The sequence below is a fragment of the Vulpes lagopus genome, chromosome 17 (genome assembly GCF_018345385.1).
Source record: "Vulpes lagopus strain Blue_001 chromosome 17, ASM1834538v1, whole genome shotgun sequence".
Lineage (NCBI taxonomy): Eukaryota > Metazoa > Chordata > Mammalia > Carnivora > Canidae > Vulpes > Vulpes lagopus.
In genome coordinates, this window is record NC_054840.1 from 16,572,442 (window position 1) to 16,585,418 (window position 12,977).

Here is a 12,977-nt window from a genome sequence, read left to right on the forward strand (position 1 = left end):
TTCAAGTTGAAAGAGATTTTAGAGATCAGTTAGTCCAACTACTAGACACACACACACACACACACACACACACACACATACACACACACACACCATAGGGTCTCATTCTGCATCATCTCTGATGTAGAATATCCAGTTTGTTCATGCATATTTCTGATGATGAGAAGTTCATTGCTGTATAAGGAGGCTAATATCATTGAAGGAGAGCTCCAAAGTTTAAAAAGTTACACTTATTTTAAATTAAAACATTTCTTTATAAAATTTCCACCAATTAGTTAGCATTGGGGTTCCTTGTAGACCACATACCCCACATACCCTTGCCTGGTAATCAAAAAACCTGCTAGCTCCAACTTTGCGGCTGTCCTACTATCTGACTTTTGATAGCATGTTTCTCCTCTCCTGAATGAAATTTCCTCAACTATAAAATAAGAGGTAGGAAAAAATTATATTTAAGATCATCGATAAAAATAACAGAAACCTATTGCACATCACTAGAAACTTATCTCCAGGCTAACTCTGATTAATTAGTTAACACTTTTTTAAAACATCTATTTTATTTATTCATGAGAGACACAGAGAGGCAGAGATGTAGGCAGAGGGGGAAGCAGGCTCCTCTCAGGGAGCCTGATGTGGGACTCGATCCTGGATCCTAGGATCATGCCCTGAGCAGAAGGCAGATGCTCAATCGCTGAGCCACCCAGGCATCCCTAGTTAACACTATTTTGATAAGGCTACTTAATCAGTAGAAATGTACCAATTTGTATTATTATTTCATCCACAGTTTTTTATCTTCTCAAAGATAACAGGAAAAAAAAACTTCAAAGTCATACTGAAGTTCTGATACAATGCCTTTGTTAATATTCCTAGTAATTCCAATAAAACTTAAAATGGATAAATTTGTATGACTTGCTCTAAGGCACTGAAGTTTGATATTCTTTTCTAATTATCCTCAAGTTGTTAGGCTGAGTCTACCTTTGAACAATTATTAAGACATATAAATAATATATCATGGATCATCAACAGACCTGCTTTCTATGCCAATATTCTGACCTGCCCAGTATAGTTCCATCAGTTCCAATGCACCCACAAAGAAAATCCAGGGGGAGAAATGTTCCTGCCATTGTGCTACAGAGGGGTCAGAGAGCAGGCACCAAAAGAGCATCCTGGAGAGATATGCTATTGATATCACTGCAGAATGTTGAATTCAAAATGAGTTTTCCACAAAGATGGGTCTTATTAATGATGTTAGGCACTATGAAATGTAGCGTGTCAAGTACAGAAGTGCCCATGAGATGGTGTCAAAGATCCAAGTAAGATGAAAATTAGGAGCACAAAACAAATTAGGCAAGATGGAAATGACCTGAATTCATCCCAGTAACTGGCTGCCCGGGTATGTACTTGTATTTTACATGCTCTGGCTTGAGTTTACTTATGGGAGGGAGCCAGATTCATTTAGAGGTACTGGGATTTGAAACACTAGTTAAAATGAGAAATGCATGGTATTCAGATTTATTTCTCTTTGGAGGTTATTTCTGTTCTTTCAACTACTCAGATATCTTCCTTGGAAAGTCTCGGAGTCCTTTTCAGTTCTCTGAAACATTTCAGATTACTGCAAAGTTTCTAGTAATATTTAATACTAATTTCATATCACTTAAGTCATATCTACTCTGGCCCAACATGTACTATAAAGTAAGAATGTGTCTTGTGAGTAAAACTGGGAGAGGAAGGAACACTTAATTGTAAAATGTGACAACTAAAACCAAAAACCACTTGATGGAAATCTCTGTGTAGAAGCATCAACCCAGGGTGATTCTCTAGGAAGCTAAAGAACTGCCCTTGCGCATCTGATGTCACCCTATGTATAATGCCAAACACTTACTAAAACCCAGAATCCATTTGGAACCAATTAGGGTCCTGCTTCACTACAATAATCTCAAGAATCTCTATCTCCCTATAAGAAACTACCCTTTGGGACTTTCCAACATGTTCTACTTTCAGGCTCTCCCCTACTTAAACTAGTATTATTGGGACTCTAGTAACAAGAGCTGCTTTCAGTTGGAAGCTTTGATGGAGACTGGTGCAATAGAAGTGAGTCTGTACCTGGGATGTCATAAAAATTTCCAAAATCAACTTAACTTTCTTAGTTCCAAAAATAGGTTGAAAAAAAGAAAAACCACACCTGCCAATCAGCTGCATCTATACTGAGCCACACTGCAATGCATCCTAACTAGGGTGGCTTTCAACTAAGTAAATATGCCCTTAAATCCTTTGTAGTCAAAGGTTATCTAGCCTTTGCAAGGGTGGGTGGACCATAAAAAAAGAGATCCATGAACATATTTTTATATTGGCAAGAAAAGCAAAATGTCACTCAACTAAATTTAAGATTGTTCACACACATCTGCTACCACCAGAATGTTATAAACAAAAAAAAAAAAAAAAAAAAAAAAAAGAAGAAGACGACGACGAAGAAGAAGAAGAAGAAGAAGAAGAAGAAGAAGAAGAAGAAGAAGAAATGTGAATGGTTCATAGTCTAAATAGCTCCAAATGTATTTCTATTGTTCAGATGACTTATGTTATTTCAACAATGATTGAAAGGCTTTCAAAGCAGAAGCCAAAACATGTTTATAGTTTGTCATATAGGAATAATTTTTGGTTAAATAAACACATAGACAACCATATCTCAACTACAAAATGTATGTGCTAGATAGCTGTTATTATAAATACACCACTAAAATGTGTGCAAAAAGAAATACAAAATGTTACATTTCTGATAATATCATAAGTGAGTAACATCCTTGAGAGAGAAATACAGAGACAAAGAGAATAAATTTACAGAGAATAAATTTCTGAATCAGGTACACTTCTACTCATTTCAGGACATAAAGCAGATGCATTTTATGACATGAGTCTCAAATATTCCAAATTAGAATGTTACAGTTTAATCAACCAGAATGATTTGTCCAAAGTCCACTACCAGCAGAAAAGTGAATGCAGTTTATCATATAGAAACAATCAAAGTTTTAAAATCACAGAAGTGCACCCAACAGTATTTCACTTGATGGGATGAGCACTGGGTGTTGTACTTACTATATGTCAGTAAATCGAACTCCAATAAAAAAAATATACAAAAAAAATTGAAAGGCACTACTACACATCTGTAAAAATCAAAGCAGGATTTTAAAATTTGGGGAAAGAAAACAAAAAAGAACTGGAATCATAATTCTACCTTTCACTCCTTTCAAAAACTGATTTCTTTTAAATATTGAAACCAATTAAAGAAATCATCAGTGGATCTATTCAGCTAAGCAGGCAAAAATGTGTAACAAGATCTTCTTAATGTAAAATTAAGTCACATCCTCCCAAATCTTGCACTTCTTACACTGTCGAAATGTAAATGCCATTTATCTAAAAATCAAATGCCAAATTACTAAAGAGTTAAGAAGCAGCAGCAAATTCACTTGGAAATTTTTTATAACAAGAAGAATTAGTCATATTTAAATTGGGGTTTAAAATTAGTTATATTTGAATTAGAGGTAAATTACATTTACCACTGGTTTTTACATATGAGAAGAACTATTGAGGGAAATAAATTCCATATTACAATATATAAAAAGATAGTTTTATTAAACTTTAAAATAAATGGTTCATTATAAAAAATGTTCCAAGCCTCACTTAATTGACCTGAGAAAATATAATTATTTGTTTTATTACTTTTTTATGACCCTATTCTCTTAAATAAATTTGAATAGTTAATAAAATATCTATTGGGGTCACTCTTGGAGCAATTTGAAATTTCTTATCTTTATTGGTTATGTAATGTCATATCATAGAACTACACCTTTGACAGTCTAAAGGAGGGTATTCAAGACATTTTTGGATAAACAGTTGCTTTAATTTCTGGTTTGCACACTTAATTTGGACTATTTTGAAACTAATAAAATATTTCCAATGATGCTTAAAAGTGTCTTTTAGTGGTCTATTACCTAGTCATTTTTAAAAATATTTTGTTAATTTATTCATGAGAGACCCACAGAGAGGCAGAGACACAGGCAGAGGGAGAAGCAGGCTCCATGCAGGGAACCCGATATGGGACTCAATCCTGGGACTCCAGCATCATGCCCTGAGCCGAAGGGAGGCACTCAACCACTGAGCCACCCAGGCATCCCTTACCTAGTCATTTTATAAAAGGATTTGTCCTTTCAACTTACTTTAGGTTTTTACTGTATATATTTTATACCAGTAAATTTACAATTTTATAAGTTATCAAATATCCCCTATGTGTAAACATTAGTGTACCTAGACATATGCTCTTTTTGGTAACTGAAAGTATGAACTGCAATTAAAAAAATTAAAACTGTCCTTCTAAACACAAATCAGAAACTACTTCTCAAAAAGAGTCTTCTTTTTACAAATGACAACAAACTGTACAGTTGGAATTTTTTAATGTGTGCATAAATATGCTATTTGCAAAGCAATCGTTTTGTCTAACTGCAATGAAATTAATTCATGGTGAATTAAAACAAAAACTTTGATTCTCAAAATACAAGGCGCCAAACATTCACATACCAACTGTTGCAATGAGAAAGTAATATTTCAAATTAATATATTAACGCTTCCTAATATGGTATCTTTAAGTAATTAATACTGAATTTGAAATGTAATGAAGGCCATCACTTTGTATAGCTAAATTTAGCATAGCTCAGTTAGACTTCAGAGTTTCCTTTCTATGTATGCAAAGCTATGATGCATGTAAAAAAGACAACAGACATTTGGAGAACTTACACTGTCAGATCGCTTGCTCTGGTCACAGTCCCACGTAGTCCCACACTGCCCAGACCTCTCCATGGTGCTGAAGAGCTACCCGTGCCCATTTGAGAGGAAAGAGTTATTTATTCGAACTGGCTTTGAAAGAAATCCATAAAGAGTCGCCTGTGTTAGCAAGTAAAGTTATCTGAAGAATTTCTGTAACACATGCTACAAAGGAGACGCTTTGCCCTTCAGTTACCAACCACGATGCTCAGGCGGCTCAAAGAGTATTTTGGAGCAGAAATCTTCAAGTATTGCAAAAAAGAGAGAGCTCTTCGGGAAATGAAGTTTGCTGATTTTCTTCAGTGTTCTTCAAATTGAAAACATACATGCGCGCACACACACACACACACACACACACACACACACACACACCCCTACAGAATACCAGGCTACCCAGAGAACAGAGGATTCCATAAAAGTTCTCGTTCTTCATGCAGAAAATAAGCTCCCATTAGTCCAAAGCATCCAATTCACTTCATCCTATCATTGCATCTACTTTTTTGATAAAAAACAGTAAAACGAAATAAAGCTCAGAATTCAACGAGGCACTGCACACACTATGTAAGCAGGTATGCCTCACTGTAGCCTTAGCCTCTGTCTGCTGAAGATTATCACAGCAGAAATCAGGCTCTTGTGGCTTTCACAGATTATCTCTTTCTGAAGCTGAAACGTATAAAGAGCCACATGACACCCAATGATGTCATCTCTAAAGCAGGTCACAGTTGCTGCTGTATGTAGATGAAGTCCTTCTAGAGAAGTGTTTGGCATAGTGATTTTCTTGACAATCTACTTGCATTAAATAGGATGGTCTTCTATCAATATACTTAACCCTATCAAAATACTGCCATGAAGAGAAAATCAATTTATTGCTTACATGTGAAGCAGCATGTCTGTTTCAGTTAAAATCAGATTCTGGTGCTGCTTTAGGAAATGAATAATTGTAATTAATTCATGGTGAATATAGTGAAGAAGGAGCTGTTATGGGAACTAGAGGAACTGTAGAGGCATAGAATATACTAAAAAATCTTTTAGAATATTTAACAAGTTAAAAAAAACTTATTCTTTTAAAAAACCAATCCATGAAAATTGTAAAATAAAAACTAAGGCAACTGTCTTTGACTTCTAACATTTTATGCAATTAAAATTTTAAAATGTTTCTTTTTTTGTTTTGTTTTTTAGTATTTTATTTTATTTATTCATGAGAGACACACACAGAGAGAGGCAGAGACACAGGCAGAGGGAGAAGCAGGCTCCATGCAGCAGCCTGATGTGGGTCTCCAGGATCACTCCCAGGCTGAAGGCGGGCACTAAACCACTGATCCACCCAGGGACCCCCCCCCCCAATTTTAAAATGTTTCAAAGCCATAAAACAATCTTACTTCAAGGATCTGACTATGTTTCAAATGTTGGTAAGGAAACTTTAACTTATTGCTTTTAGATATTTTTTAGCTCTGAATGAAGTAACAATTAAAATTTTAACTATCATCTGTATATGTAACTGGTGATAGGATACATAGATACTATTTTAAAGAATGCATGAGAAATGTCCATTTTTATTCTGTTAATGGAATTCTTTTATCTTTCTCAACTATGTAGTCACACATTATATTTGAAGATTTCCGGTCATAGTTGACATTCTTGTCAGTGAATAGTTAAATAATCTAATCCCCTTTCATTCCAGCTAAATAATCTTCACAATCAAAGCAGAAAATTACATGAAACTAATCAGAGTTTATTGAATGTATCCCCTTTAATAAAAACCAAAATGGATCAAACAACAGAAAACTTCCTTGAAGAGCATAGTATAAATACCCTGTCACATTTTTGACAGAACCACAAGTCCTAAGAAGAGAAGATGGGATTTTCTATACAACCAGTGCCACTGGAAAAATTCCACTAAAACAATAGTAATTGTTTTGGTATCAGATCAGGAAAAAGATGCTTCAGCACCTCCCCATGTAGATGTATGCCATGATAAAACGTTGAAATAAAAAATGGAAGAAATATCAATCACCTGTGTGTTCTATTTATGTAAGGTTACCAAATAAAATTTAATACCTTTTTTTGCAATTCCTATAACATTCTGCTTTTTTTAATACTTTAATGATGATGAGGATTACCTGGAGCATTATTTAAAAAAATATGGAATCTCAGGCCTCTTCTCAGATATTCTGATGTAATAGATCCGCTGTGGTTCTAAAATATATATATATATATATATATATATATTTTTTTTTTTAACATTCCCAAAGTAATTCTTATTTGGAAAATATTGCAATGATTAATATAGTACAATGTATACAATCTTATAAAAACCAAAATGGGTAAAAATATTTGACATTTATTATAATAAAAGGCCAAATTGTTGCTGCATGAAGCATCCAATGTTGGGAGCTACCTTCTCCTCATGTCCTCAGGCTTCCATGAGGAAGAACTTTCCTAAATACTCTCACACTCAAATCCTGAAGGTGGAACAAGTAACCCTGATGAGAGGATTGGGCGAAGGGACTGGGCAGCCCAGTATCATTCTCTCTCCATTCTTCTCTGGAATCCACCTCCCTGCACAAGATCTATGGGTGAGGCTGGCAATTTTCAGTGCTTCCCATGATTATTGGTAGGTTTCTCTACAAAGGTCAGTAATAGGATGTTCAGTGGTGCCACAAGTCAGAGTTACACCCTCAAATCTAGGTTTGACAGTAAATAAAGATGGATTTTGATATCTCTTTTCCTAAATCTCTTGACTTTTGAAATAAGTTCATAAATCAAGATGGGGAAAAGGAGTTATTTATTGGCTTCCTAAAACTACATCTCTGATACTGTAACATTGTTAACCAGACTTGTTCTTTTTATTTAAACCCTACCAGCCAGTTACTATAACAAGTGTTACATGTGAAGTAGCTTAATAATATTTGTATTTGCATAATATAGTTCTATGATACAGGCCTATAAAAAGGAGTATAAAAATTTCATTGGAAGTTTTTAAAAATGCATTGTTCAACTCATATTAATTTTATTATTGAGCCACTTAGAAATTCTAGCTCTTGGAATTTTTCTTCAATAAGTACTAATTCTAGAACACCATTTCCTGAAGTGTTCCATGTATTAATAGTCTAATAAGATGTAATTTTTAAAAAAGATTTTATTTATTTATTCATGAGAGACACAGAGAGAGAGAGGCAGGCAGAGGCAGAGGGAGAGGGAGAAGCAGGCTCCATGCAGAGAGCCTGACTCAATCCTGGGACTCCAGGATCATGCCATGGGCTGAAGGCAGGCCCTAAACCACTGAGCCACCCAGGCATCCCAAGATGTGATTCTTATTGGGTTTCATGATCAAAGAAGTTTGAAAAACATGAAAAACAGTAACAGCCAGCACTCCTCCCACAAATTCAAAATGTGTATTAGTTTGGGAAGGCTCTAAGAGGTCCTGATATAAATAATTTAGCTTATTTCACCCTTCCTGCAATTAACATCCATCAATATCCTATGAAACTAATATTTTGGGTACCACATTATGGAAAATTCTGCTCTAGAAAATATTTCAGCAGTTGGATTTTTATTAATAATAATACCTAAAACCTTCTATAAAATTAATTAATAAAATACCACTATCTCCTATAATTTACCAGGGAAACTGTGACAAGAATTGCCAACCACTCCTGGGGAATTATGTAAATTAAGTAAGGGCAGAGGATATGTGTATTTGGATGATGTTTTTTTAATTTTATTTATTTATTTATTCATGAGTGTCACAGAGAGAGAGAGAGAGAAAGAGAGGCAGAGACATAGGCAGAGGGAGAAGCAGGCTCCCTGTGGGAACCCTGATGCAGGACTCCATTCCAGGACCTCAGGATCACGACCTGAGCCAAAGGCAGACACTCAACCACTGAGCCACCCAGGCACCATTGTTTGGGTGATTGTATCTCCAGTGCTTGGCAAAGGCCCAGCACACAGTAAGCACTCAGATATTTGTTGAATGAGTGAACAGATGATATAGACCCAATCTAGGGATATGAATAACTACCCTCCTCCCCAATGATGTCTTACTGACAGAAAGAAAGTCCAAAAGAGCCTCAAGCAAAAGTTTCTAGAATAAAATGAAAATAGTAGATCTCACTCTAGTGCTACCATATCCAACTTCTTCTTGGACCCTAAAGCATCTTTCATACTCACTCAATGAGTGAAATACTGATTTGTAATACTGAACTGGATTTTATGACACGGGTGCACTCTGAGTTTAAATAAGGGGATTTAACACTGTATCTCACCAAAGCTGTAGAATAAGGACAGGATCTACATGAGGACAAATACTCAGACTGAACTTGAAGTTAAGTGGAAAGAAAACAAGTTCCTTCTCAACTCTTTTTAGCAAAAGTGAGATGCTTAATGCCTTTGCATCTATGCTTAAAGGTCAACAACTTTGAGACTACTGAGGAGGATTGATTATATTACTATGGATGAGTGAGTCAGATATCAAACAAGAAATTGTCGATTTTGCTTATCAATCTGAACCTGGAAAATGATCAGTATTAGCAGTCCTCAAAAAAAATGTAATCACCAAACAACAGACTTATTTTTAAATCTATTGAGAACAATGTCCTCAAATCCTTAACTTGAAAGGCTAATTTGGGAAAAAGAATCTATACCAATCAAAATTCAAAGACATAAAAAGGAGTATTTTGGCATAGAGATAACAAAAATTTATCAATTCAAACTATCATATATGGTTATATATTGCACAATGTAATTTATAAAACTTTGGGGGAAAATTTTGTTCTCTAAGACTCTAGTTTGAAGAAAAGAGAATTAAATCTACTTTTATGTAAATACCAAGAAGTCTTCTCTTTTTACATATGATTACTATAGTCTCTGAACCAAAATTTGAGAGGAACAGACTGACAATTTGTGCTATTTTGGGGTTTGAGAGGCTGGATAAAAGATAGAGTTTGGGTTCTGAACATTAAAACTCACAGGACCTAAGTTTATAACAACAGCTGGACATAATACTGTAACTTGTCCCTGACCTGGAAAATCTAGGTTATTAAATTATTAAGTAGCACAAGGCTTACATTCTCTACAATTTCATAGCTTTCAAGACTGTACTGGAAGAAGTCCCAGGTAATCCTCTTTTAGGATCTGAGCTCCCCCTCAAAACAAGTGTGACTTTGTAAGAAGCCTTTATCCTTTTACTCCTAGGATTTTTCCTGATGTATTTGAAGCTGGAAGTTGTAAGTCTCAAAATGGGTAATAAAACTTGAGGGTAATAAAGCAGTTTGAATGCAGGTGTACGTGTCATGTTTGGTAGACAGAGCAGTACAGGCTTTTGATAGCATATTTGGGAAGGTGTGGTGGATCATAACTATCCAGCTACTCTTGCTAAAAGCTAGGGTAACCCAAGCAGCCCCAAACATAGGAGAGCTCCGTCGACTTCTCTCCAAGACAACTGACATAATGGGGTCTTTAGCTGGTCCAGACCACTGATCTTTGCACCTGCTCAGAACTATAATCTTCCTGGGATCCCTGGGTGGCGCAGCGGTTTGGCGCCTGCCTTTGGCCCAGGGCGCGATTCTGGAGACCCGGGATCGAATCCCACGTCGGGCTCCCGGTGCATGGAGCCTGCTTCTCCCTCTGCCTGTGTCTCTGCCTCTCTCTCTCTCTCTCTCTGTGTGACTATCATAAATAAATAAAAATTAAAAAAAAAAAAAAAGAACTATAATCTTCCTGACCAGGAGTGAAGTGAGGAGGCCTTATGGCTGGAGTTGTGCAGGCTGTCATGTCTGCTGGAAGGGTGCTTTTGCATTGACTTATCTGAGAAGTGAGGCCACATAACCCTGTTCACCCCCAACATGCTACAGATCCCCCTGTTTCTTTTTCCCCAGATCTGAAGGGAGCAGAGTGACCTAGGCTTGCTTTTACTATGTACATGGGTGTGGTCTCTCAGAAGAGGCCTACTCATTGAGACACAAAAAACAAAAACAAAAACAAAAACAAAAAAACAAAAAAAACAAATGCTTGATGTATTACTTTTGTAACGTACAGGTCCAATCTCAGAACATACATATATATCTGTATATACATGTAAGAAGCAAGCAATGTGCCCTTCAATGTGAATAGAGTTAAAAATTCCACTTCTGCTCTTCACAAGTTTTGCAGAGTTTTGAACACATGGAGTGTTTCCAAGAGCAGATACAGAATCCACTAACATTTATTGAGAGCCTTCTGGGTCCCACACTGTGCTATGTCTTACATATGTAGTGCCATTTAATATTCATAGAGATACAATTCCATCTCTAAGGTGGGTGTCCAGTTTGCAGATGAAGAATGATCTCTCAAGTGGTACATCTCAAACTCAGAAAAATAGTGGCAGAGCTACTACTATTAAGTCACAGCCTCTCACTAAGCCAAGGCCTCATTCCATGAGCCACAGAGCCCTCTACAGGCCATACCATAACATGGGAACCCATGGGAATAAGCCAGGAAGGCAGGTTCAGGCAGACAGAACCAATTAGAGCCAAATGGGATTGAAAATGTCTCCAAACAATCCAAAGATTTTCTGAATTTATCTGAGACATATGCTAATGATTTGTGAAAGGGTTACCAAATCATTTAGGATTCTGTCCATGATATTCTATTAGACAAATGCAGATTTTTCAGAGCTGAGAACTAAAAGAATAAGCACTTAGTCATATGAAATTGATTAATAAAGAATACACAAATCATTTACACTATTGTACTCCACTCAATAACTAATACTTTTATGATAAAAAGTTTTTTCTCACTTTGATAACCACAAGCTCCATTTCAAAATAACTTGTACTCAAAATTGCTATTTTTAAAATAAATTTTTCTGTTATCTCATGATACATTGTGATATGAGGATATTTAATATGCAAATTAGTAACATAACTTCATATAAATCTTCCCTCCTGTTGCTGTTTAATTTGGCACTGAGCAGCTGAGGTTTGAGGTTTTAATCAAAGAGCACCGAATGCGGCAATTTATAAAACCAAATGAGGATTCTTTTCTCGATTATTTCATTCACTGTTGATACATACTAAATTGTGGAACAACCTTAGAAATGGATTGATACACAGGTTATTTCTTCCTCTACTTGACTATGTCTAAATGAAGGCTTATTTTCAAATGGTATAATATAGAAGAATAGTGTAGCATGATGGCTCCAGCCCAATGAGTAACTCAAGGCAAGTCAGTTATTTCTTTAGGTCTCATTTTCATCATCTGTACAATGGCGATAATAATATACCTCCTTTATATGGTCAGTGAGAAGATTAAATGAAATAATCCACGGAAAGCATTAGCAAGTTGTCTGTCACATAACAACAAGTGCTCAGCTCTTATTAAGATGATGATTTTGAGAGCTCATACTGAAACATAACTTTCTAATATATTTTAGAGCAGAAATATTCTCAGAACTACTATATCAACCATTAGCCAAAAGAGAGAAAAAGCATGCAAGAGCATCATTCTCAGCTCAGCACAGGGACTCACCCAGCTCAGGTTGCTGGCCTCCCATGTAGCACATGCATGAGGAAGACAGCTACTATGGGCAATAATTGCAGTTATGATAGACATGAAGCAGAGGAGCTAGAAAGACCCAGGGGTTAGACAAGGGCAGACTGGTCTCCAATTGAGGCTGTGTTAGAGGACAGTAGAGGGCTAGTAGTTGGGATAAGACAGGCAGCTGATCAAATTCAAGAAGACAGAGAATGGTCTAGGCAGCAACAGTGACAGACCAAGCCCAGAGAAAGAGGGCTGAGTTCAGCAAGCTGGAGATATCTGATAGGAATTAGGGTCCCAGAGAATCACCTACAGAAACACCTTATTGGAAACATTTGACTTGGACTGAAGGCTTTTACCCCTGAAGTTCCAAATGGACTCATTGGTTATTAGGGAAAACTCCTCTCTTTATGACAGCCTTAGCCCAGGTGGGCCAGGGATCATCCTTATCCCCTCCATAAACTTCAGGTCTACTCATCAGAGAGTAGTTAAAATCAAGCCTTCCTATTTGGAACACCCTGAGAGTATGTATGAACCCAGTGGGTCTGGTAGGCTGATCAAGGCAGAGCAAAGTCACTTTGCTTTCATGGGGCTATGACGACCAAAAGATGTGAGAGTGAATCTACTGAAAGAGGTCCCAGCAAAGTGATGAT

General features: G+C 36.3%; 1 protein-coding gene across 1 annotated transcript in view; it reads right to left on the minus strand.

The window, feature by feature from the left end:
• Nucleotides 1-340: 340 nt before the first annotated feature.
• IQCJ (IQ motif containing J) overlaps nt 341-12,977 on the minus strand; it is a 208,610-nt gene continuing 195,973 nt past the window's right edge. The window contains exons 5-6 of the mRNA XM_041731645.1: nt 4,783-4,857; nt 341-418 (exon numbers count right to left, since the gene is read on the minus strand). Coding sequence (XP_041587579.1) covers nt 341-418; nt 4,783-4,857 — 153 coding nt within the window. The remainder of the gene's footprint in view (nt 419-4,782; nt 4,858-12,977) is intronic.